The sequence below is a fragment of the Haliotis rufescens genome, unplaced genomic scaffold, assembly GCF_023055435.1.
Source record: "Haliotis rufescens isolate VD_foot unplaced genomic scaffold, xgHalRufe1.0.p SCAF_12, whole genome shotgun sequence".
Taxonomy (NCBI): Eukaryota; Metazoa; Mollusca; class Gastropoda; order Lepetellida; family Haliotidae; genus Haliotis; species Haliotis rufescens.
In genome coordinates, this window is record NW_025963802.1 from 11,854,079 (window position 1) to 11,879,546 (window position 25,468).

General features: G+C 41.8%; 1 protein-coding gene across 1 annotated transcript; it reads left to right on the plus strand.

Annotated features, from left to right (window-relative positions):
• Nucleotides 1-1,853: 1,853 nt before the first annotated feature.
• On the plus strand, nt 1,854-21,796 carry LOC124143399 (carbohydrate sulfotransferase 15-like). The gene is made up of 9 exons (XM_046512371.2): nt 1,854-2,313; nt 8,208-8,384; nt 9,947-10,166; nt 11,470-11,508; nt 12,450-12,557; nt 14,516-14,672; nt 15,736-15,889; nt 18,386-18,533; nt 20,450-21,796. The coding sequence occupies exons 1-9, from the start codon at nt 2,308-2,310 to the stop codon at nt 20,626-20,628; spliced, it is 1,188 nt and encodes a 395-aa protein (XP_046368327.2). The 5' UTR covers nt 1,854-2,307; the 3' UTR covers nt 20,629-21,796.
• The last annotated feature ends 3,672 nt before the right edge of the window (nt 21,797-25,468 follow it).

Below are 25,468 nucleotides of genomic sequence, written 5' to 3' on the forward strand. Positions count from 1 at the left end.
ATGCATACCGCAGGTATGTCAGATTGTTCCATTGAAATGATGTGAAATGTGTGTGCGTGCGTGCGTGCGTGCGTGCGTGGCTGCTTGTACCAGTTCGTACTAATGCCGACTTTAAAATGTTATCCCACTTACATACCATGCGGCTGTTTTAACATGGATACAGTCTACTGACACTGGGCCCACCAGTCCTTGTTTTATCCCCAATGCCGAGCGCCAGGCAAGTACTAATAACGTCTTTTGGTGTGACGTGGAAGGAGATCGAACCACCGAACTTCCGCTGGTCCACTAGACCACGGAGGCGGCCTTGATGGAGATGAAGAAGTGTATGTCGTAGTAACCATGTGGAAACCAGTGTTAAAGCTCATCCCAAGTTGTGCTTATCTTTTGACCCCCAGATTGGTTTGAGGTCCAACTAGTAATGTGGTTTTATATGACATATGACGTCACAAAACTCATTGATTTTTTTATAAATAATTCATAATCAATAAAACGTGTGTTGAGCTCAATTTACACATGTAGGTTATAATAAAAACGTCACTTGAGTGTATTGATACACATAGGTATAATAAATCAATAATTACCTTGAAATATGGTTCATTGTATGGGCGTTCAGGATTCAACGTTGGACCTGTAAATACATGCTCAGTAGTTTAAATATGGCATGGTTGCATTTTGGAAGGAAGTCTAAGACCTGCATCACTTCGGGCTTTCCTCCCAGATTAAGCTGACACGTCGGGATATTACTGGAATAATGTTAAAAGCGGCGTTAAACCCAACTCACTCACTCCTTCAGTGTCCCACTGCCTCAAATCCACGTCATAATGGTATCACTCGAGTTTACGAGTGTTGACCATATTGTTTCATGTCAACAAGCAAACACAGTACGCTTGTCAATAGCGAAAGTAGCAACAGAATATGGGGACAAATATGTACGCGTCGTTTACTGCACTGCTAACAGCGCTGGCAGAGTTTACGAAGGCTTCAAGGTGAATCATTATGAGCTTGTTGGGTGCAAGTCAAGAGCTGTTATATAACTAATTTAGATGCAGTAGAACCACCTTTCACCATCACTTCAAGGTACTATAACCAGCCTTGTCAGCGTCCATGTTGAGCAAATATGAACTGCTACAGTTGAAACCCGTTATTCCAGGCACGGATGTTCGGGGGTTTACCTTTGGGAGTGTCGTGTGTTATCATATGTGTCGAAGCAATAGGTTGTGTTATTTTCTAATATTGGAGAAGTTGTCAGGGGCAGTCTTTATTTAAGGGGGTTTTGGATTTTAAATGTCCAACCCCATGATGACCCTGAAATACCGATCAAAGCGGGGTAACTCACTACAGCTAATACGTCTGTCGGTATAATCGTGATTTATAATTACAATAATCAATGATAAAGCATATATACAGAGACTCTGAAGTATTCGCCATATATATATATATATATATATATATATATATATATATATATATATATAGACAGATATATGTATAATATATATATATATATATATATATACAGACAGATATATACAGAAATATACATATATATATATATATATATATATATATATATATATATATATATATATATATATAACGACGTGCATGCACGTGTGCTTGTGCGGCGGCTTGTACTAGTCCAGCAGACTGAGGCCTATGTGAGAGTACATATATATATATATATATATATTATATATATAAACACGCCCATTATACATATACAAACACACATATACGTATACACACAGATTTATATATTGGATAAGATAGAGAGAATTTCAGAGAGGGGGATACAGTAAAAGCCAGTATAGAGGAGAACGAGGGATTGATGGAAAATGCACGTGGGAGGCAGAGAAAGTGCACATCGGAGAGAGAGAAACGACGAGGAGGTCGAGGGAGAAGGAGAGAGGGAGTAAAAGGGAGACAGAAAGAGCGACAGAACGCGAGGGAGATATAGAACGGGAGGGAGACAATACACATACAGAGAGCGAGATACGGAGACAGGCAAGCTGGAGAGAATGCACTGTGAGAGCCCCTACACAGAGTTCTGCCACATCAAGCTATAACAGTTCGCATTGTATGTCGATGCGTTCACTATATTAATTAGACACGTGGTTATGTCGATTGCCATCGCGACAGATGCAGGAGTTCAACCTTCGACCTGATAGGTGTCCGGCAGCACATAAACACAGGACAACTCTCCTTAACCTAGGCATGAAAACGTGGACACTTAAGCAAAGGACATCCACCTTCACGGGATGAAGAACTGATCCTGACGGCCCTCAGTGCTACCGAGCTTTATTTCAAATGAAGGTGTGTGCCTTATCATTGTTTTTTATCGTTAATAGACATTGAGTAAACGTCAATTACACCTGGGAAAAAGTAAATACGTAATGCAGATTCGCGATGTAATTGTACATGTCATTTCATTCAGATAGTTGTCGATGTGCTACCTGATATGTTTGTTAACAGCTGTTGGTGCATATTGTTGTCTGCAGTGCAACAAACATGGATTTCCAATGCTTAGGGCTTTGAAGTATTCCACATAAATACTGGACATTGAACAGGAGGAGCGTCATCGCGTTCACGGCGCATTGGATACATTAGTATTGAACTGAAACTGAACAAAGAATGGTCCTCAAGGTCACGTGTATGTTTAACTAGTCACTACTGTTTGTTTTTGTTTGTTTGTTGTTTAACGCCGCACTCAGCAACATTCCAGCTATATGACGGTCTGTAAATAATCGAGCCTGGACCAGACAATCCAGTGTCGCCTTTTACGGCAAGCATGGGTTGCTGAAGACCTATTCTATCCCGGATCTTCACGGGTCACTACTAAACCTTTTACTCCTAATACTTCCGGGGTAGAATAGGTCTTCAGCAACCCATGCTTGCCGTAAAAAGCGACTGTGCTTATGGTAAGAGGCGACTAACAGGATCGGGTGGTCAGGCCCGCTGACTTGGTTGATGCATGTCATTGTATCCCAACTGCGTAGATCGATGCTCATGATATCAATCACTGGATTGTTTTGTCCAGACTCGATTATTTACTGACCGCCGTCACATAGCTGGAATATTGCTGAGTGCGGCGTTAAACAACAAACAGAAAAAAACATGACCCCGTCGTCAGGCACGAGTACTGCCGTGCGGTGTCAGAAACAAACATATTTATTCATGCAAATTAATTGTGTGAGTGGTCGGGTGCTACGGGTAGGGGGGATATTGTAATTGTTGCTTCTCTGGGAGAGAGCGTATACCGAAGAACGAGTGAGGTTTTTTCTGGCTTTTACGTATTGTTTTACATATTTATCAATAAATATGCCGTTTATTTATCAATTCAGATTGACTGTTAAAGGACGTATGATCAAATAATAGGTCACTGATGTGAATCATTTATAATTTATGCCAGAATTTGGTATATCATAATTGGGGTCAATATCTTTTATACCTTCACTTTTCAAACTGGTGTCGCGGTGGCAATGCGCGATCGACTGGGAAGATATATAGGTGGATGGAAACCAGAAAGCTAAAACAGGTCCCATCAACATGTGAGGCAATCGGATCGCCCTAACGGCATACGTGAGCTTGCTGTGAGGGACTAAACACTGGGACTTGTTCACGTGACTGTCACATGACACAAGACATCTGTCCGCTCCAAACGACGCTGATGTACATCTTGAAAGTGTATTTGATACGACAGATTATGCGTGCTCATGTGCGTATTGTCAAGCGCGCAATATACTGCTTTCATGAACTCGAAGCGGCGGGTTCTGGCGGTTTGCGCATGGTGATATCACTACGCTAGTACCACGGACTATATGCGTTTTTTAAAAGTGTTGTGGACTGATAGATGTTGACCCAAGGACACATAGACTCCCGTGTGTTAGGAGACCAACAGATATCCAACTATTGTACCAGGGAGGCTAGTGGTCCATGAAGTATTATATAGGTATCGGAAAGAGTCGAGAGAATCCGAGTGAAAAACAGTCAGAGACGTCAGAGGACCGCTTGCCCGACAGTAGTTTCTCGGCTTATTCTGGAGAGGATTGATCGGGCGTATACGTTCTTCAAATAACCTTCATGTGTGGAAACACAATACGCACGGTAACATCTGTTTGCTTATATCGAATACACTGTAAGGCACACGCCTCCCAAACATTTAACGCTATACTGAAAGGCCCGGTCGATGGGACTTTATCGTATGGTATCGCTGCATCTAGAAATTAATAACTTTTTTCGGCCCAGTGTTAATCCCGTTGGACAAACCAGCAATATTTACAGTAATAAACTTCCGATTTTAGTCATCACTTTTGGTTTTAGGAAAGCCAATATATAAATGAATACCGTTTGATGCCGCATTCGGCCATGACCCAGGTCCATCAGAGGCCTGTAAAGATTCCCGACAAATCAGTGACAGAAAGTAGAAGCAATGGGCCATGTCATCGGAGTGGGATGGAACGCAATAACTCCCACACGGCCCGGCCACTCAATCCCCAGTTTAGTCGGCCTTCGTGGCGAGCATCTGGGACTCCTTCTAATCCGAAATGGGGGCACGGGTGGCCCAGTCGTCTAAGGCGCCGCGATTCGCTGTGCAGAATTGCGTCCCTTGGGCACGCCAGAAACCTGTGATTGTGGGCTCGAATCCCGGTTCGCCCCAATTATGTTTCTAGGTTTGTCAGCACCATACCCATGCTCGTGGGTTTCACCGAAGTGGTAAACGTCTTAGACCTGCATCACTTCGGGCTTTCCTCCCACATTTAGCTGACACGCTGCGATATAACTGGAATACTGTTAAAAGCGGCGTTAAACCCAACTCACTCACTCACTCTAATCCGAAATCCTCACAGAGGTGACTTTGAACAGAACTAAACTCCCTGTATACTTCTAAATTGATTGTGGTGTTTTAACGGATATTCACACAAGCGTTTGTACAGAAACAAGGATAAATTACACGTAAAAGAGACGTGCTATGGGTTGGTAAGTGAGTGAGTGAGTGAGTGAGTGAGTATGGTTTTACGCCGCTTTTAGCAATATTCCAGCAATATCGCGGCGGGGGACACCAGAAATGGGCTTCACACATTGTACCCATGTCGGGAATCGAACCCGGGTCTTCGGCGTGACGGGCGAACGCTTTACCCACTAGGCTACCCGACCGCCCCGTTGGTAAGTGAGCGAGTGACTTGAGGAAGCGACGCCTTGAACGGTATTTCGGTTGTACGACGGTTAGTCCAAAGTAAATACAAAGAAAATTGGGGTGGTAGACGGGCATTACTTTGAGGATGCTGCTGAGGATACTTCTGACGAACCAAGGGTCATAATCGGAATTAAATAATGGAAAAGCTGATTATGTCAAAATGACAAAAACCTTTCCACAGAAATTTCTGCTAAAAGCAGAGGCCGTTGCACGATACCGACTACATCATGAGCATGTGTTTACGAATCACCATCAAATAGTGATGATACCAGGTGTCTGCGAAAATGTGGGCGTACCCTGCCCCACCGATGACAAGATCGTTTTCTCCTATAGGAGGCTGCGTCACTGCACTTTCTGATCAGCTTCTAAATTCTCGGTATTTGTGAGCGAATCATGCAGACAAGCATATCTGATTTCTGTATCTCAAATTTGAATATAATCATGGAGATCCGAATGCAAAGATATAAAACGAATGCCTATTATGTTATTGTGCATATTTCATACACACTGCTGTTGCGTCAACACACGAAAGGATGCACAATGGGGGGTTTATTTGTGTTGTTTGATTGTTTTGTTTTGGTAAAGAAACGAAGCTGAAATGTCTAAGAAAACTAAACACTGATTGGCTCAAGAACCCACGCATCCTTCAGTTTGATTGGGCGGTCAAAGTTCGCTATGAGTTCATATGACGCGGGATGTATCGTCAGTTCTTCACTCAGCGAGGTGCTGTATCGGAGTAAAAGTCTGATTTTCATGAGGTAGAAACATGCAAATCGACACACTTTCAAACTAAGGCCAGCCACAAACTAAATATTTGTCATCCATTACAGTAGGAAGTTTCTCTGTTTGAGCAAATTATCGTTGAGACTAAACTTTATCTAGCAAATATAAATTGATTATATATATGTATAAATACAAATTGCCTCGTTAAAGAGAATGTGTGTGCTGTTCAACTGTGTCAATATTTATATCATGTGTTCAATATTGATATCGGTATTGTTATATGTTGGTTACATAATTATGAATGTATATAGAAATGTTTTGACATTTGTGTACTATAGTTGATTTCATTTCGGAGTGGTAGAAGAGCCTGATGGTTAAAGCGTTAACCATAAGTCCTAGTTCGACTCCACACATGGGTACACTGTTTGAAGGCTATTCCCTGTGTACCGCGAGGGGACATTGTCCGACAAAAAGATAAAATAGCATCAAACAATACTTTCTGAATGACCTAATATGTAGTGCTGACCGAAATAATAAATACATAATATCCGTGCACGGTTGGCCCAGTCGTCTTGGGCGCCGCAGTTCGTTGTGCAGAGTTGCGTCCCTTGGGCACGCCAGAAACTTGTGATCGTGGGTTTGAATCCCACTTCGCCCCGATTATGTTTCTAGGTTTGTCAGCACCACACCCGTGCTTGTGGGTATCACCGAAGTGGTAAACATCGAAGGCTCGCATCACTCCGGGCCTTCCTCCAACATTAAACAGAACAGGAATCGTGTTCATAGCGGCGTTATACCCAACACACTCACTTATACAAATCTAACATTACACATTTTAATCTACATATGGATTAATAATTCCAGGTGTTTATTGATGGGAACGTGTGTATATATTTCACGGAACAATACTTGACATCGCTGGTACTCCTTCGTGGGTATTTAGAAGTGGTGTATTTTCTCCCTGGACACCCATGAATGGGTAAGCTTGAAATACGTTAATTTATACTGCAGGGCAAAAGAAAGTACACATATTTGAAACAAACAAGGTTTGGTTATCCCATCGTGATGTATTTGATACGGTAATCATGGTCGTGTTTTTTACCTTAATTTTCAGTGTTTCGGCGACTGTTTTCAGCCTACTAACGTTTTGATAACGTTTGTATTTTTTTAAGGGTATACTTTCTTTTGCTTGGCAGTGTATATGACTTCACTGGAAACGTTTTTGATTGGGCAAGTATACGAAAAAAAACTTATTTCTCATGAAATATTTCAAAACTTACTGGTGGTGAGGTGAAATGGGGTTTAACGTCGCGTCCAAGATTATTGCACTTATATAGCGACGTGCATGCACGTGTATGTGTTTGTGTGTGTGGCTGCTTGTACTAGTCCGGACTGTTGCCGATTTATCGTGCTAGCACACTGAGATACCATGCCGCAGTTTAACATGAATACCCCACTCAGACACAGGATACTGACTCCGAGCCGACCAGTCCTTGTTTAAGCCCCTAAATGCCGAGCGACAGGGTAACAACAAGTACCATCTTTTAAAGTCTTTTGGTATGACGCGGCTGGGGATCGAAGCCCGGACCTTCCGCTCTCCGGGCGGACGCTCTACCATTAGACCATGAAGGCGGTCTCAAAACTTACTGGGTTCGGAGGGAAGATTTTAGTTTGTTATTTTTTTATCAGTAGGTTACAAATCTGTAATTCGTGATTTAAATGTGGCACCACTTCACCTCAATCGGTCATGACACCTGCAGCTAGAAGTATCATGACCGAGGCGAACCACGTGAATCAGATACACAATACATAGTGCATAATCTGGTGCATTAACAAACTTTGATTTCTGAAAGTCGTGGGGCAGGATACGCTCACCGTTAAATAGTAATGTAAAAACACGAGACTGTCGGAATAATACAATTGATTTTTTTATGGAGATGAAACGGGTTTTGTCGCTTTTATAAGCCGTGTATAATTTTAGTAAGAGCGATCCATGATAAACACGAAGTATATTTCAATAAGCATTAACGAGGCTCCACTGTCAGAAGCTGTAGGAGATGAACACATACCCGAGGGAGGCTGCTTACTTGTTTTCAAACAATACTACTCGTGACCACAAACTGCACCCATTTTTCAAACAAAACAGCTATATTGTCGTTTGAACAAGATTTTCCAACGCAGAGCTACTTTCCATGTAGACTTGACGACGAAAAATCGAATGTGGACCCGCACGCTCATTTCGCACGTTGTTAGTTACATGTAAACCTGAAGTATTTTTTTCCTATTCCAGTGGCGTAAAAGGATATGCATTGCTTTATTGTCTCTGTTATTGACGCTCCTGGCGTGGATGTCCACTACGATGTCCAGTACGAAGGTTGGAAGGAAGACCCCGATGGTCAGACCAATATGTCCCGGACCAGAGCGACCAGGGGAGAAGACCCAACCAGGATTTGATATTCTCAGTTTTGTAAGTATAAGGGAATGTATGTAGGTGGGTGCTGGCGATTGAGTGAGGGAGGGAGGGAAGGAAAGAAAATTGAGTTTGGAGGGAAGGAAAGGGTGAGTTCGCGAGGATGACATTGAGGGAGGAGTGAGGGTGGGAATGACAACATGGCGCCTCGCTTGACGTTTCCTTTCTGTATTGTACTGTGCACGTTTGTTGTTGTTGCTGTTGTGTTGTTGTTTAACACCTCACTCAGCAACATTCCAGCTATATGACGGTGGTCTGTAAATACTTGGACCAGACAATCCAGTGATTGACATCATGACCAATCTACGCAAATGGGACACAATGACATGCATCAACCAAGTCAGCGAGCCTGACCACCCGATCCCGTTAGTCACCTCTTTCGACAAGCATTGTCGCCTCTTTCGGCAAGCATAGTCGCCTTTTTCGGCAAGCATAGTCGCTTCTTTCGGCAAGCATAGTCGCCTCTTTCGGCAAGCATAGATGGCTGAAAATCCACCCCATATCAGTCATCACTTGGAGCTGAATCACAAGATGTACCGAGCATTCCAAAGATAAAGACCGTCAATACTGTTCCTTCTCTTTGCCACAGCCACTGATTGTGCGTGGAGTAATGCGAGTTATAAATGGCTATTATTATCATCATTATTATCATACTAACGGTGTGACTATATCAAAATGATAATGTTTCTATTAAAAGCAACCTAACCATAATTTCATCATACTTATACTATAGAACGAATGCTTTTATCCTCATCATACGAATAATGCTTTGAACATACACATATAAACATTGATGTGGTCGCATCCACATACATAATGCTTTAATCATAACTATTCTAACAATGTTACAATCCGAAATAAAATACATATCCATGGTTTGGTCGTAATCACATAACGAATTATTTTATAATTATGAAACTAACAAGGTTATAATCATATTAACACACGATTGGTCGTATAAACAAGCATATCACATAATCAAGTTTGATCAATAATGATACTCACAATGCTTTGATCATAAGGATACAATGCTTTGATCATATGGATACAATGCTTTGATCATATGGATACAATGCTTTGATCCTTAGGATACAAGGCTTTGATCATAATAATACAATTCTTTGATCCTTAGGATACAATGCTTTGATCATATGGATACAATGCTTTGATCCTAAGGTTACAATGCTTTGGTCATAAGGAAACAATGCTTTGATCATATGGATACAATGCTTTGATCCTAAGGATACAACGCTTTGATCATATGGATACAAGGCTTTGATCCTTAGGATACAATGCTTTGATCATATTGATACAATGCTTTGATCCTTAGGATACAATGCTTTGATCCTAAGGATACAATGCTTTCATCATATGGATACAATGCTTTGATCCTAAGGATACAATGCTTTGATCTTAAGGATACAATGCTTTGATCATATGGATACAATGCTTTGTTTATAAGGATACAATGCTTTGATTATATGGATACAATGCTTTGTTTATAAGGATACAATGCTTTGATCATAAGGATACAATGCTTTGATCATAATCTGCTACAGCCTCGACCTGAGTACATCGGCAACTTCCGCAACCCGTGTTGGTATGGGCACAGCTTCCCGGATGACATCCAATCATCAATCCGCTGCATCCCCGTGTTCTATATAGTCGGACAACCGAAGTGTGGAACCACCGACCTCTTCAGTAAACTCTCCGCGCACCCCGATATAGCCGATAAAACTGCCTACTCAGCGGTTCACTGGTTGTCAAGGGGACGATTTAGTAAGTATGACCGCTTATTGAACAGGTGGAGTTAACGACACAGTCTTGTGCTTCCTTTAGGAATACCAGGATCCGCTGACCGTGGGTTCGAATCTCAGTTTTTACTCTGATTATGACCCTTTCTTTATCAGCACTATACCCCTGCTCGTGTTTCACTAAAGTGGTGAACTTCTACGAACTCCGTCACTTTGGGCCTTCCTCCCACATTAGGGGGCACGGGTGGCCCAGACGTCTAAGGCGCCGCGATTCGCTGTGCAGAGCTGCGTCCCCTGGGTACGCCAGAAACCTATCATTGTGTGTTCGAATCCCTGTTCGCCCCGATTATGTTTTCTAGGTTTGTCAGCACAATACCCGTGCTCGTGTTTCACTTAAAAAGTGGTGAACTTCTACCCTGCATCACTTCGGGCTTTCCTCCCACATCAAGCTGACACGCCGTGATATAACTGGAATACTGTTAAAAGCGGCGTTACACTCAACCCAACTCACTTACTCACTCCTACCACATTAAACCGACACGCTGTTTTGTAAGGAAAATGCTGTTGCAAGCGGCATTAAAAGCACACAGTCACACAAACTGCAAAGAGTCGGTCTATCAAAGTAGCAAATGTTATAATTGGGATAACACTTTTTAGTAAAGTACAGATTCTCTAGTTCTTTTGTAGGTTGAGTGCCGTCCGGGTCATGGCCATGGGAGCCGTGCCAATTTACACATGTCAGAGGGGTACACAAAGTACGTGATCTAGACTACCAGTTGTCGGACTTTCATTTTTGTGGAAGCCTCGGTGACTGAATGGGTTAGATCGCTAACTTTGTGTGCAGTCGACTAGGTGCCTCACATGGCAGTGTGGGTTCGAATCCCGGACGGGACTCAACCCCCAAAAGTACGAGAATCTGTAATTTACTCAGAAAGTGATATCCTAAAAATAACATGTGTTACATTGATAACTTTCTAAATGGCATTGTGTGTTCACGTCTATCCTAGTATTCATATCAGTGACTATTAACACGTCACTAATCTAATCTTATGTTAGTACTCGTACTACAGACATAAGTACCTGATTCGCGCAGTATATAGCAGTGAGCACACGCTACAACAAGCCACGAGACTTCGAGAACGGGATTTGCACATTGTATCCGGGCTGTCAGCGTGATAAGGGGAAGTTTGGACCACATGGTTCTCCCCTATAGATATCGATCAGATCAAAATCGATATAATCACAAATTTGCCTTATCTCTTAATATACTATTGAATATGTTCTGAATTATATTTATGTAAATTGAATTGTGTATCTCTTAATTTCAGAGCAGAGGCTTATAGACGCACAGCCGAAATACAGACCTCGTAAGTGTATAGTTTTATGAAATTTGAAATACTGCAAGGGATTTATATATGGTCTAAAGAGTGTGTGAGATGACACTGTTAAGAATGTTTGCCCGTGGGATTTGGCTTCACTGCGCAACTCGAACTGTGTTTTTTTTCGGGGTCCTTTAACAACAAACCACAGGTCTCTCTGTCGCACATCTGAAGCTGTGCAGCAGAGTACCTTAAACTACAGTCAAATATACGGCGTAATATCTCATACAAAACATGAAATAATTCTTAAATTTACGACAGGCAAAAGTGAATGTGAGTAGCACCGAAACGTTCTGAGAACTATGACGTCACTGCATTGTAACCTTGTTGCGTGCCGCCAATGGACTGTATTATGTCGTCATAGATCATGTCGTTGCACGTACCAAATAAGGGGGAACAGTAAATGCGCACGTATTATCCATTTGCTAAATAAATTGCACACACATGGAAATTATTATTATTATTATTGTTGTTGTTGTTGTTGTTGTTGTTGTTGTTGTTGTTGTGTAAAATGTTGAGAGGGTGGGTAATTACCCTACATACCCCAGTAGTGAAGTGCGACTTTGGCGCGGTAGTAAATAAGGGCGCCCAGTTCAGTAGAATGTATACTAATAGCCCTCATTTGTCAATTGGAAAGTTAAAAAAAATCATCATGGTTTTAAAATACCTATTTAATACTCAAATGTATATAGAAAAGCAGACATCATTCCAAGGAACTGTACAAAAGTCATCCATTTCATGAAGGAGTGACCTGGATCTGCCAAACATTATTTACACAAGCCATATATTCCTGTGACTCACACGACGTTGGTCAATGAATGCGTTTAATATTTACGCATTCCCCAAAATAATAATTTGACAGTTACTTGTACTTCTGTGTCGACTTGCATGTCATCATGATGTCATCTTGATGTCATTGTGTGTTCCAGGTGTCACGTTTGATCATTATGCTTCGAGATTCCGTAACAGCACCAATCAAGTAGAACGGAAGGTGGATCTCAGTTCCAACATAATAGATTACCATCCCATGATCATAGGTAGGTCGCTGGTGGCCAGTTGGTTGCTCGGGTCAAGTTACTTTAGATGCTGGCACCAGAATACTGTCTCGGATGTTATTACACAGCGAGCTTGCTAAACTGAGCATAGGCTTGGTTGTTATGTGTGAGTCATGTCACTGTGAGTCACTGGTTGTCATGAGCGTTGACTGTCACACAGTCACTGGTTGTCATAAGTGTTGACTGTCACAGTCACTGGTGGTCATAAGTATTGACTGTCACAGACTCTTGTTGTCATAGGCGTTGACTGTCACAGTCACTGGTTGTCATACGCGTTGACTGTCACAGTCACTGGTTGTCATCAGCGTTGACTGTCACAGACTCTGGTTGTCATACGCGTTGACTGTCACAGTCACTGGTTGTCATACGCGTTGACTGTCCCACAGTCACTGGTTGTCATAAGCGTTGACTGTCACAGACTCTGGTTGTCATACGCGTTGACTGTCACTGACTCTGGTTGTCAAACGCGTTGACAGTCAGACAGTCACTGGTTGTCATAAGCGTTGACTGTCACACAGTCACTGACTGTCACAGTCACTGGTTGTCATACGCGTTGATTGTCACACAGTCACTGGTTGTCATAAGCGTTGACTGTCACAGACTCTGGTTGTCATACGCGTTGACTGTCACAGACTCTGGTTGTCATACGCGTTGACTGTCACAGTCACTGGTTTTTATAAGCGTTGACTGTCACAGACTCTGGTTGTCATACGCGTTGACTGTCACAGTCACCGGTTGTCATACGCGTTGACTGTCACAGTCACTGGTTGTCATACGCGTTGACTGTCACAGTCACTGGTTGTCATACGCGTTGACTGTCACAGTCACTGGTTGTCATCAGCGTTGACTGTCACAGACTCTGGTTGTCATACGCGTTGACTATCACATTCACTGGTTGTCATACGCGTTGACTGTCACAGTCATACGCGTTGACTGTCACAGACCCTGGTTGTCATGATCGTTGACTGTCACAGACTCTGGTTGTCATACGCGTTGACTGTCACTGGTTGTCATACGCGTTGACTGTCACAGACCCTGGTTGTCATGATCGTTGACTGTCACAGACTCTGGTTGTCATACGCGTTGACAGTCACACAGTCACTGGTTGTCATAAGCGTTGACTGTCATCGACTCTGGTTGTTATGAGCGTTGACTGTCACACAGTGACTGGTTGTCATAAGCGTTGACTGTCACACAGTCACTGGTTGTCATATGTGTTGATTGTCACAGTCACTGGTTGTCATATGTGTTGACTGTCACAGACTCTGGTTGTCATATGTGTTGACTGTCACAGTCACTGGTTGTCATATGTGTTGACTGTCACACAGTCACTGGTTGTCATATGTGTTGACTGTCACAGTCACTGGTTGTCATATGTGTTGACTGTCACACAGTCACTGGTTGTCATATGTGTTGACTGTCACACAGTCACTGGTTGTCATAAGCTTTGACTGTCACAGTCACTGGTTGTCATAAGCGTTGACTGTCACATAGATACTAAATAAAATCAAATAGTTTTTAAATTACCATGATAATAAGATGATAGAGCTGGGACGAATCACCAACTGTGCGAACCGATAGCTCTAGCAATACCTGCTCACGATCAGATACGAATCATGATACTTGCATGTGCTCTTAACTGTGGTAAGCCATCTTTTGCATGGACACGGTGGACAAATACCTGGCACACTGACGATTTACAGTGTGCAATGTCAAGTATGGCACAATGGATGAAACTATTTACGTTTTCACAACTTATTTTAACTGCTATTTAGTGTTTGGTATAAGAGTTATTAAAGCAAGCATTGAAGGTAAGAATCATTATTTTCCACTTAGTGTGCGACTGTGATCGATACTTGGATCGAGAAGTAAAAAATCGTCATACACCGATGCATCGGTGTGTCGTCCTATCACTAATAGATGGTCCATATTCGTTTCAGGCGATCACTCGCCTTCTACCTTTGCGGACAACCAGCACTGGCAGGAATATGTTGGTAATGAGAACTGCGAAGAACCAAGGATCATCAATGCCCATTATCTACGACATATGATTCCAGAGGCCAAAATAATACTGACACTGAGGGAACCAGTATCTAGGTTAGTATCCGTCTACTGTCTACGTCCCTACATGTTTCTCTTTGGATTCCGGGGTCGGAGGCCGCCTCCGTGGTCTAGTGGTAAAGCGTCCGCCGGAGAGCGGAAGGCCCGGGGTTGAATCCCGGCCGCGTCATACCAAAATACGTTAAACGATGGTATGTGTTGTTACCCTGTCTGGCGCTCGGCATTTAGGAGCTAAAACAAGGACTGGTCGGCTCGGAGTCAGTAATCTGTGTCTGAGTGGGGTATTCATGTTAAACAGTGGCATGGTATCTCAGTGTGCTTGCACTATAAATCGGCATCAGTCCGGACTAGTACAAGCGGACACGCACGCACGCACACGTCGCTATATAAGAGCAATAATCTTGGACGCGACGTTAAACCCTATTTCACCTCACCTCACCGTGGTCGGAGTAGGTTCCTGTACCCTATGCTGGTCGTAATAGGCGCATAAGATGGTGATCGGATGGTCTGGCCAGGTGTCATGGCTGATTGCGTATCATCGTAGCCCGACGGCATTGAACGTAATTCTTGCTGTTAATCATAACCAACAACGGTTATAACGAACTAAAACTAGTGGTCCCTTTGAGTTCGTTATAACCGTAGTTTACTGTACATGCACAAATCACAAAAACTATCTAAAACAACAAAGTTTATGGCCGAGGGGAGAGCTAGTCCCCAGCCTGTTCTCATTACTACAAAAATACTAAAGTAAACAGATTGATGTTTATGTTCACATGTTAACATGTATGATACATGTTTAAGTATTTGACATGAGTCAGAATATTTTTACATGAACATATAACAAAGCAAACCATGCTTGTCTTAAAAGGCGACTATGCTTGTCGTTAAAGGCGCATAACGAGATCGGTGGCCAGGCTCGCTGACTAGGTTCATGTATGATGTGATCGTATCCCAATCGATGCTCATTCGTTGGATTGTCTGGCACAGACTTGATTATTTACATACCTCACTCATAATATAGCTTGAATATCTCTGAGTGCGGCATTAAACAACAAACAAACCTAACAAAACCTTTGGCTAATATTATCTTCTTTTCCAGGCTATATTCCAGTTACTGCTATTTTCTTGGCGACGGAACACCAGAAGCCTTTCATGAAAGTGTTGTGCGGGAAACCAAGATGTACACCGACTGCTTCAAGCGACACAGTGTACGACGATGTGCTTACGATAATACGTTGTCGGGGATGAGTGATGTAAGTGTCTTTCACTTGTTGGTGTGCCAATCGATAAAATGTTTTTGTTATCGAGCCAGTGGAATTGAATCTATGACAACTTTTAAGTTTAACTGGGAATAGTTACGACGACAGACTATCAATACGGTACTTTCGATAGGCGAACTAAACAAAACACATATTATTATCACATCTAGTTAATACGTATCCATTGTATTTCATCAAACAGCCATAAACCAATTTTTTTAATTTCATTTTATTACTTTTATGTATACCAGACAACTTTGAAACGTACCTTCGGTAAGTTCTGAATACTACCCTATCTATTTATATATATTACTACGGTTCATCCAGGTGTTCAATCAAATGAGTGAGTGAATATGGTTTTACGCCGCTTTTAGCAATATTCCGGCAATATCACGGCGGGGGGACACCAGAAATGGGCTTCGCACATTGTAACCATATCGGTAATCGAACCCGGGTTTTCGGCGTGACGAGCGAACGCTTTAACCACTAGGCTACCACCCCACCCTTGTTCAATCAAGAGATAACCTCATATTAATGACGTATGGAAATATGACACGAGTGAGTGAGTTGGGTTTAACGCTTCTAACAGTATTCCAGTTACATCACAGCGTGTCAACTTAATGTGTGAGGAACACCCGAAGTGATTCAGGTCCACGGGCGCGGATATTGTGCTTACAAACGGGACGAACCGAGATTCGAACCCACAAACAAATTATGTTAAAATATTTTGGTCCAATGAAGGCTAGGATAAGAAATGAATATGCAGCAACATGATCCCTACCATCTATGAAATGTTGGACATGTGAGCCGAAAAAAGCAAATTTATTGATTTTCAAAGATAAGATGTCTAAGATACTAATCAGCAGTTGTGTATTATTATTTACTTTTCTTAATTTTTAAAAGTTTTAATTCAAAATATATTTTAAAAAATAGAGCCACGCAGAAGTATGCTTTGAGTGCTTACTTCGCGGCAATACACTTCATTTCTTGGATATGGCTAACTTTAGCTATTTTCAATTGAAAATATAAGATATGATAAAATCAACTGGGAGGTCCGGTTTCCTTTGCTTCTCCTTATATTACAGGAAACCGTACCCCCCAGTTGATTTTATCATATATTATATTTTCAATTACTCCTTCTTATATTACATAGGTCTTCAGCAACCCATGCTTGCCGTAAAAGGTGACTATGCTTGTCGTAAAAGGCGCCTAACGGGATCGGGTGGTCAGGCTCGCTGACTTGGTTGATGCATGTCATCGATCCCAATTGCGTGGATCGATGCTCATGATATTGATCACTGGATTGTCTGGTCCAGACTCGATTATTTACAGACCGCCATCATATAGCTGGAATATTGCTGAGTGCGGCGTTAAACAACAAACCAGCAACACTACCTTATATTACAATGGCAACTAATAATACCGACAGTAGGTTAATGACCAGGTGGTAAAAGTCTATCCCTGAAGGGTTAAATCCATGAGTGAGTGAATTTGCTTTGACTTCGTTTTGAACAGTATTCCTGTTATATTACCGCTTGACGACGTTTACCACTTCGGTGAAACCTACGAGCACGGATACGTTACTGAAAAACCAAGAAACATAATCAAGGCAAATCTTAAATCTTGGCGTGACAGGTTTCTGGTGCACCAATACATGTAATTAGGCCACCAATGTGCCCAGACCCCCTAAATAGCCCAAACCACTGCCTTTATACATCTACAAATCTTTTCTTAAGAATATTCACCGTCAACTAACTTAGAAACATGTTTATACTACCGTCCTATCAACTGGTCATATAATTCAATTCTGTACTGTTCTGTTGAATTTATCAAAATAAACCAAATTCAAATTTACAATTTAAATATATGTATATTTATGAAAGGAAAGGTATTTAAATTTAACAATACGCCATACCACGTTATCAGTATGTAAATATTCATTTGACGTCAGTGTAATTGTTTGACATGTAACAGGTTTATCCTTTACAAACCCGTGTACCCGCATGTACCACTATGAGAAGTGAGGTGAGGTGAAATGGGGTTTAACGTCGCGTCCAAGATTATTGCACTTATATAGCGACGTGCATGTACGTGTACGTGTGTGTGTGGCTGCTTGTACTAGTCCGAACTGATGCCGATTTATAGTGCTAGCACACTGAGGTACCATGCCGCAGTTTAACATGAATACCCCACTCAGACACAGTATACTGACTCCGAGCCGAACGGTCCTTGTTTTAGCCCCTTCATGCCGAGCGCCAGACAGGGTAACAACAAGTACCATCTTTTAAAGTCTTTTGGTATGACGCGGCTGGGGATCGAACCCCGGACCTTCCGCTCTCCGGGCGGACGCTCTACCACTAGACCAGTGAGTGTACCACCATGAGAAGGTAACCTTCATGTGTATCATGATACAGTGTGATACAGTGTAAACCAATACTGTGCGTCTATACATCATTCAGCTTCAGTCAATGTATTTCATTTCCTTCTCAGATGAAAGTCGGAATGGGGTTGTATTCCGTGTACCTTGAAGATTGGTTCCAGACGTTTCCAAGGAAACAGGTATATGTGTCATTTCTTGAAAACTACTCGAAGGAACCAGAATCGACGCTTGAAGAAATGTTTAGATTTTTAGGAGTCTGTAAGTAAACATTTGAATATTTAGATTCACACACGTGTGAAAAATCAATATCATTAAAATCAGATCAACGTTCCCGCTGCGGCTGAACAAAGTTCTGAGGATATACCATTACGGGTCACGCCAGAACGATCTTTCGCGATCTTTGACCGACCACTGAAATTATCAAGAAGTCGACATCAGCCAATTAGACAGCAGCTTCAGTTTCAACCTGGCGACTTCCATTGAAAAATATGTTGACACAGTTCTCGATTAAAATTTGGAAAACCGAACAAACGAACATTCCGGAATGTCTAATTGATCGAAATTGTATGGTAGTGAATCCCACGTAATGTGCAACGCCTCCTCCGTTTACGGAAAGGGGCGAGTGGTGACGAATGCAGTCGTACGGGCCGCAACTGTCGTTCGGAATACACCGTGTTAACATTTTCGAGGTTGCATGATAAGAAAACATATTCCGACTGTCACTTTCATGATCTGGTACGCGACGCTTTGATTGGTCGGATGAAAGGTTGTTCTGACGTGACACGTAATGGGATGTCCTCAGATCTTTGTTTAGCGATAGCGAGAACTAATATCTGATTTTAATGAGTATGGTGAAATATGTAATGTTTTTCTGGCGTATATGTAGATGACACATCATTATGTTAAACGTCTGATATTCATGGTTATGGGAAAGAACATTCTCATTTTAATGTCGTACGTGCATATAGATTGAGACCCGTGAAGATCCGGGGTAGAATAGGCCTTCAGCAACCCATGCTTGCAGTAAAAGGCGACAATGCTTTGTCCTAAGAGGCGACTAACGGGATCGGGTTGTCAGGCTCGCTGACTTGGTTGATGCATGTCATCGTATCCCAATTGCGTGGATCGATGCTCATGATGACAATCACTGGATTGTCTGGCCCAGACTCGATTATTTTCAGACCGCCGTCATATAGCTGGAATATTGCTGAGTACGGCGTTAAACGACAAATAAACAAACAACATATAGACTGTAATTGGTCTGCTAAAATGTAATTAATGCATGCTTTATGTAGAAATGAGGAACAAAGACGGATACAGAAGTGTTGGTGTAAATATAGATTAAGATGCCCCAAACACTCTACATACGAGAGTACACTATCACCTGGATTAAGAATATGTTGTAGAAACATGACCATATAGTCATACAGTGTCCAATGAAAGTGGTGAATGTGAATGATATTTGTGGAAAATATCAAAGTGTCTCCGACAAACAAAAAGTACAACTGTTATCTTTTATTCAATACCCGTTTTCTGTCAATTTGATCAGAATTATGAATTAAGTGAGTCTGTCAGTGTTGCTTTCTTCAAATTCTCGCCACAATCCACAGCAGACAGGTGAATCCCGTATACATGGCAGAATCCGTTAATCGTTGATTCGAATTCGAGAATCGCCCTGATTATAATCCGTGGTTTGTCACTATAATATTATGAACCATCCCGTGGGCTTCACCGAAGTCAGAAACGTTTATGATCTGCGTCATGTTTGCTCTTTTCTCCAGAGAGGGCACGGGTGGTCCAGTCGTCTAAGGCGCCGCGATTCGCTGTGCAGAGTTGCGTCCCCTGGGCACGCCAGAAACCTATAATTGTGGGTTCGAATCCCGGTTCGCCCCAATTATGTTTCTAGGTTTGTCAGCACCATACCCATGCTCGTGGGTTTCACCGAAGTGGTAAACGTCTGAGACCTGCATCACTTCGGGCTTTCCTCCCACATTAAGCTGACACGCCGTGGTATAACTGGAATACTGTTAAAAGCGGCGTTAAACCCAACTCACCCACTCACTCTTTTCTCCACATGAAGCTGGCACGCCGTGGTGTAACTGAAACAGGTGTGAAACGATGGATACCAAATCACCGAAACACATGTAAAAGCTATGTTGTCTTCTGCTTTACAGCACCGTTGAGCCGGCCGGACATTCAGCACATAGCAAACGCAACCACCAGGAACATAGGCAAAGTTCGAAAAAAATCACTACCAATGTTGGCAAAGACAAAAGCGTTACTGGACAAGTTTTATGAACCCTTCAATACAAGGCTGACAGATATGTTGAAAGAAGAACCTAACTGGTTTTGATGCACAAGGGACCCTCTGTTTCCGGACTGAACAGTGTCCTTTAACATGGTCTTAATAGTTATTGGATAAAAACACGAGATTGACGTTCGGTATGCGGGGTGTCCGGATTAAAGAGGTCACGGTTGTATACGATTTTCGAATACAATTTAAAAGTAGAATGGGCACAATTTCAAAAAATAATCACAATCAATTCAACATTTATAATTCATTAATCAAACTGATTGTGTATTTTTGAAATGCAGTTTGTTACAGATGATGAACACGACTGTTTCGTGTCATGACAAAGGTCGCAATGTGGCTGAAACATTGCTGAAGCGGCGTAAAATATTAACTCACTAGTCGCCTGAGGACAGTGATCAAAGAGTTGCAGGCGTTGATCGTCCCAGTGTTTGAGTGTTCATGTAGAGTCAATATCGGCGAGGAATAGGTTAAACATGTTGAATGGTTTTCTGTCGCCAACGTCCTGAGCTGCTGAAGTCAAGAATGCTCAGGTTCCAATCCTCGCTGTGAATGGAGTTTCTAACAATATTCAAACCATATATCGGCGGCAGACACCAAAACATGGGCTTCACTTATGTTAGTAAACGTTTACCAACGTGGGAATCGACCCCGGGTCTTCAGCAACAACGTTATAACCACTAACTGTGACACAGATGACATGGATGTGTAGACCTCAGGTTCCAGGCTATGTGGAAGGAAAACACAAGCTTTCTTTCATCGGTACTGTTTGTCGTACATATTAAGTAAATTGATGCATTCAGAACATAAACATTCATTTTTAATGAATACGAAATAATGATAAAATGTACACATATTCTTTACATCAGGTATGTTGTGCTGTTGCGTCATATTTGTTGTTATGTTCTCGAATCATTGAAGTTGTGATGACAATCAAAGATCCAATCCATTCCTAATCACCCTTGTAGATATCAATTCTGAGACACACGTACCTACTGCTGAAGTGAGTTATAACTTGCTTATATACATACACTGACCATTTTTAAGTTCAGAATTGGCCTTGTTCAATATCTGGCAGACGCCAGCAGTTATAAATAATTATATATTCTGTTCAGTCACAAACATTAAATATTGAAGATGAGTATAATGTTCTTGTGATATGTAGTTAGCAAGGTGAGTAAGTAGTCCTGGAATAAAAAAGGTATGCATAGTATATGTTAATGTCATCATTCAGAATGAAGCAATGTCCATTCTAATGGACATAAATGTCGTGCAATGTTTAAAGACATTCCAATTTCAATATGAAAACGTCTGTAATAATTGATGGTTCCATATATAATGCCCAAAAGTACGGTACATTTTCAAGGTGAAGGTCATCTGTTCGTAATATCGTGTTGGGCCACCATCAGAGTCCAAAACGGATTGGCATCGTCGTCTCATGGAAGCAATCAGATCTCGAAGTGTGGCCTGGGGAATGTTCACCCTTTCTGCCTGCAGTGCTTGTGCCAACTGTCGGAGGTTCTGTGAATGTTGCTGACGTGCTCGCAGTGGTTGATCCAGTGCACCCAATGCATGTTCCACTGGGTTTATATCTGGAGACCTGGAGGACGGCGGTCTGTAAATAATCGAGTCGACCAGACCATCCAGTGATTGACATCTTGAGCATCGATCCACGCAATTGGGATACGATGACATGCAACAACCAAGTCAGCGAGCCTGACCACCCTATCACGTTAGTCGCCTCTTACGACAAGCATCGTCGGATTTTACGGGAAGCATGGGTTGCGAAAGACCTATTCTACCCCGGATCTTCACGGGTCACTGAGGCCTTAAATGTTGTAACACTGATCAAACAACTTTTGATGCTTTCTGAAATATTTGTAGAAAGAATACACTTGATTGTAACCCTAAATTTGTTAAATACAGACACCTTCAGCAGTAATTATTTCCGAATCTAATCGCTTAATTTGGCACGTGGCATCTGTAACGGATCATTTACACCTCGACGTCCCATGACGCCACATGTCGTGGAACGGCAAGCATATTGGATTAAAGGGTTTGGCCTTTGACATTTTCGTTTTTGTTTTTGACATTTTCATTTTCATTTTTTACCTTTTCGTTTCACTTTTCAGCGATTCAATATCTTCTTTACACATGATTTATCACATATTTGTAAGACAAATCGTGTTAATTTGCAAAAGGTTACGATAAAAGTAAGTGAAATATCAAAATATGGAAAAACAGACTCCATGTCCCTTATGGGCCACCGTACTGAAGCTGAAGTTATTTGGCACATTCTCTTGTTTTGATCCTGCCAATCCCCGCAGAAATTCCCCCGCAGACTCGTGTGCATAAAGAAACAGATTAGCAAGAAGGGGAACACAATTGGTGCCCATGGGGATGCCTACTTCTTTCCTAAATGTTGTATCCCCATATTTCACATATATGTTGTCTCTGAGGAGGGCCAACATTTCACATATTGTTTTCCCAGTAAACTTTCATTCTTGACCAATTGACCTGAATCTTTGTAGAGATGTAACTACGTTTATAACGAACACGCTTATACCGAGCTGATTTTACGAACTATTTGGGATCCCGTCCATTTGCTGTATATAGCCTGTATATGTGCCTATTTACAAACCACGGTTAGAACGAAATAAAATTAGTGGTCCCTTTTATTTCGTTATAACCGTAGTTTACTTTAAATCTATGCTTACAACAATATAGTGACAAATGTCCCTTGGATCAAACAGTGAAGTCGTGTGAAATAGTGACGCACAAAGTGGACAAATCAAATGTTTTGAGACAATTGAGCTTCGTTCTTTTTGAGACGGCTAAAGTTTTTTAGAATGCACGTGGTATTAATTCCATTAGTCTCAAATACTTTCTAAATATAATGAAAGTCCTTCCTTGATTGTATTAAGGATTATGGATCATCTTTGAGACAGGGATTTGATGGTACAATTGCTGGACCCGGCAATATCTCTCTCTTTGTACCCTAGTGGTTAAAGCGTTCGCTCGTCACGCCGAAGACCCGGGTTCGATTCCCGACATGGGTACAATGTGTGAAGCCCATTTCTGGTGTCCCCCGCCGTGATATTGCTGGAATATTGCTAAAAGCGGCGTAAAACCATACTCACTCACTCACTCACTCTCTTTGTACGGATATATATGGATTACGTCTGAAGAAGATGATCACGTCTAAATCACGTTGAAGACGTTTGGTCGTTAATTATATAAATGGCTGCAATTATGCCGATGCGACGTTAAATATTAACTCAGTCACTTACGATGTGTATGAGGTAATTCAAATTATTATAGGTATAATTGTAAGAACACATATGCGTTAACAAGCAATGTGGACAAATACACTGCCGGACAAAAGAAAGTACACACCCGAAAACTGGATCAGACAAGAAATTATTAACACTGCAAGGTTGTCTATACCCTATCACTGTCCCATAACCATCTCTTGTTTTGTTACATTTTAGCAACCATCAGACAGGGTGTATACGTTCTTTTACCCGTCAGTTTATGTAATTACTGGTGATATCTTTTCGCGATATTACCACGAGGAGTTTCTCACTTGATAAAGGATACAGTTAAATTGTAAGAGGATATGTTTGATTTCTTGCGAGGTCTTTGCGTATGACAGGTGACACACAATAATTTCTCCGTGCGGCGAATATATACACGTTCGATGGTTGGAACTTGGCGTAGTAATATATCAATATCGTGTACTCCAATCTGCTTTAATCATACCATCAACCGCAGATGGACATCCTCACTGTCTAATTGTTAGTGTTACCAAAGTCAGCTCCTAGTTATTAATATGTACATACTTCAGGGCGAATAAACCATGACTTATATGAGTGAGTGAGTATGGTTTTACGCCGTTTTTAGAAATATTCCAACAAAATCACGGCGGGGGACACCAGATATGGGCTTCACACATCGTACCCATGTCGGGAATCGAACCCGGGTCTTCGGCGTGACGATGGAACGCTTTAACTACTAGGCTACCCGACCGCCTGACTTATATGACATATCATCTATATTGTGGACTCTCCTTAAGGAGCTTGTACAAGCTTTAACAATATATTCCCGTATTCATAAGTTGTTTTTGTTTTTGTTGTTTAACACCTCTCTCAGCAATATTCCAGCAATATGACGGCGGTCTGTAAATAATCGAGTCTGGTCCAGACAATCCAGTGAGTAATAACATGAGCATCGATCCACGCAATTGGAATACGATGACATGCATCAACCAAGTCAGCGAGCCTGACCACCCGATCCCGTTAGTCGCCTCATACGACAAGTATAGTCACCTTTTGCGGCAAGCATGGGTTGCTGAAGACCTATTCTACCCCGGAATTTTCACGGGTCGTATTTATAAGCTATGACTCCCTGAATACAATCCGACCTCGTCAATGTAGGTCCATTTATTGTACAGGGGGATTAAGTTTGGTATTTCACGGATATTCTCACAATTGTCACGTCGATTATCTATACCTTTTCTCCCAATGCCGAGTATCATATCTATCCTCCTGTTGGGTGTGATCGTTTGGGTATTGCGTTTACCTCGTAGCCCAGCTACATCTATCGACAACAACTCACCAGACATATCCTTCTAAAAAAATAACGTCTTCCAAATTACGACGTCATCAAGTTACGAGTGTATGTTCGTATCTTCCTAGAAATAAAGTCATGATAGAACAATGTTTTATCGTGAAATAGACCACGCCTCGTTCTTCATTGTTCAGCCCAAATGTACTATAAAACTGACCAGTAAAACAGTCCGGACCAGTAAAACAGCCAAACACTATAAAACTGTCACAAGTCCGGACGAGTACAACTGAATTCCACACGTGTATGAATGTCA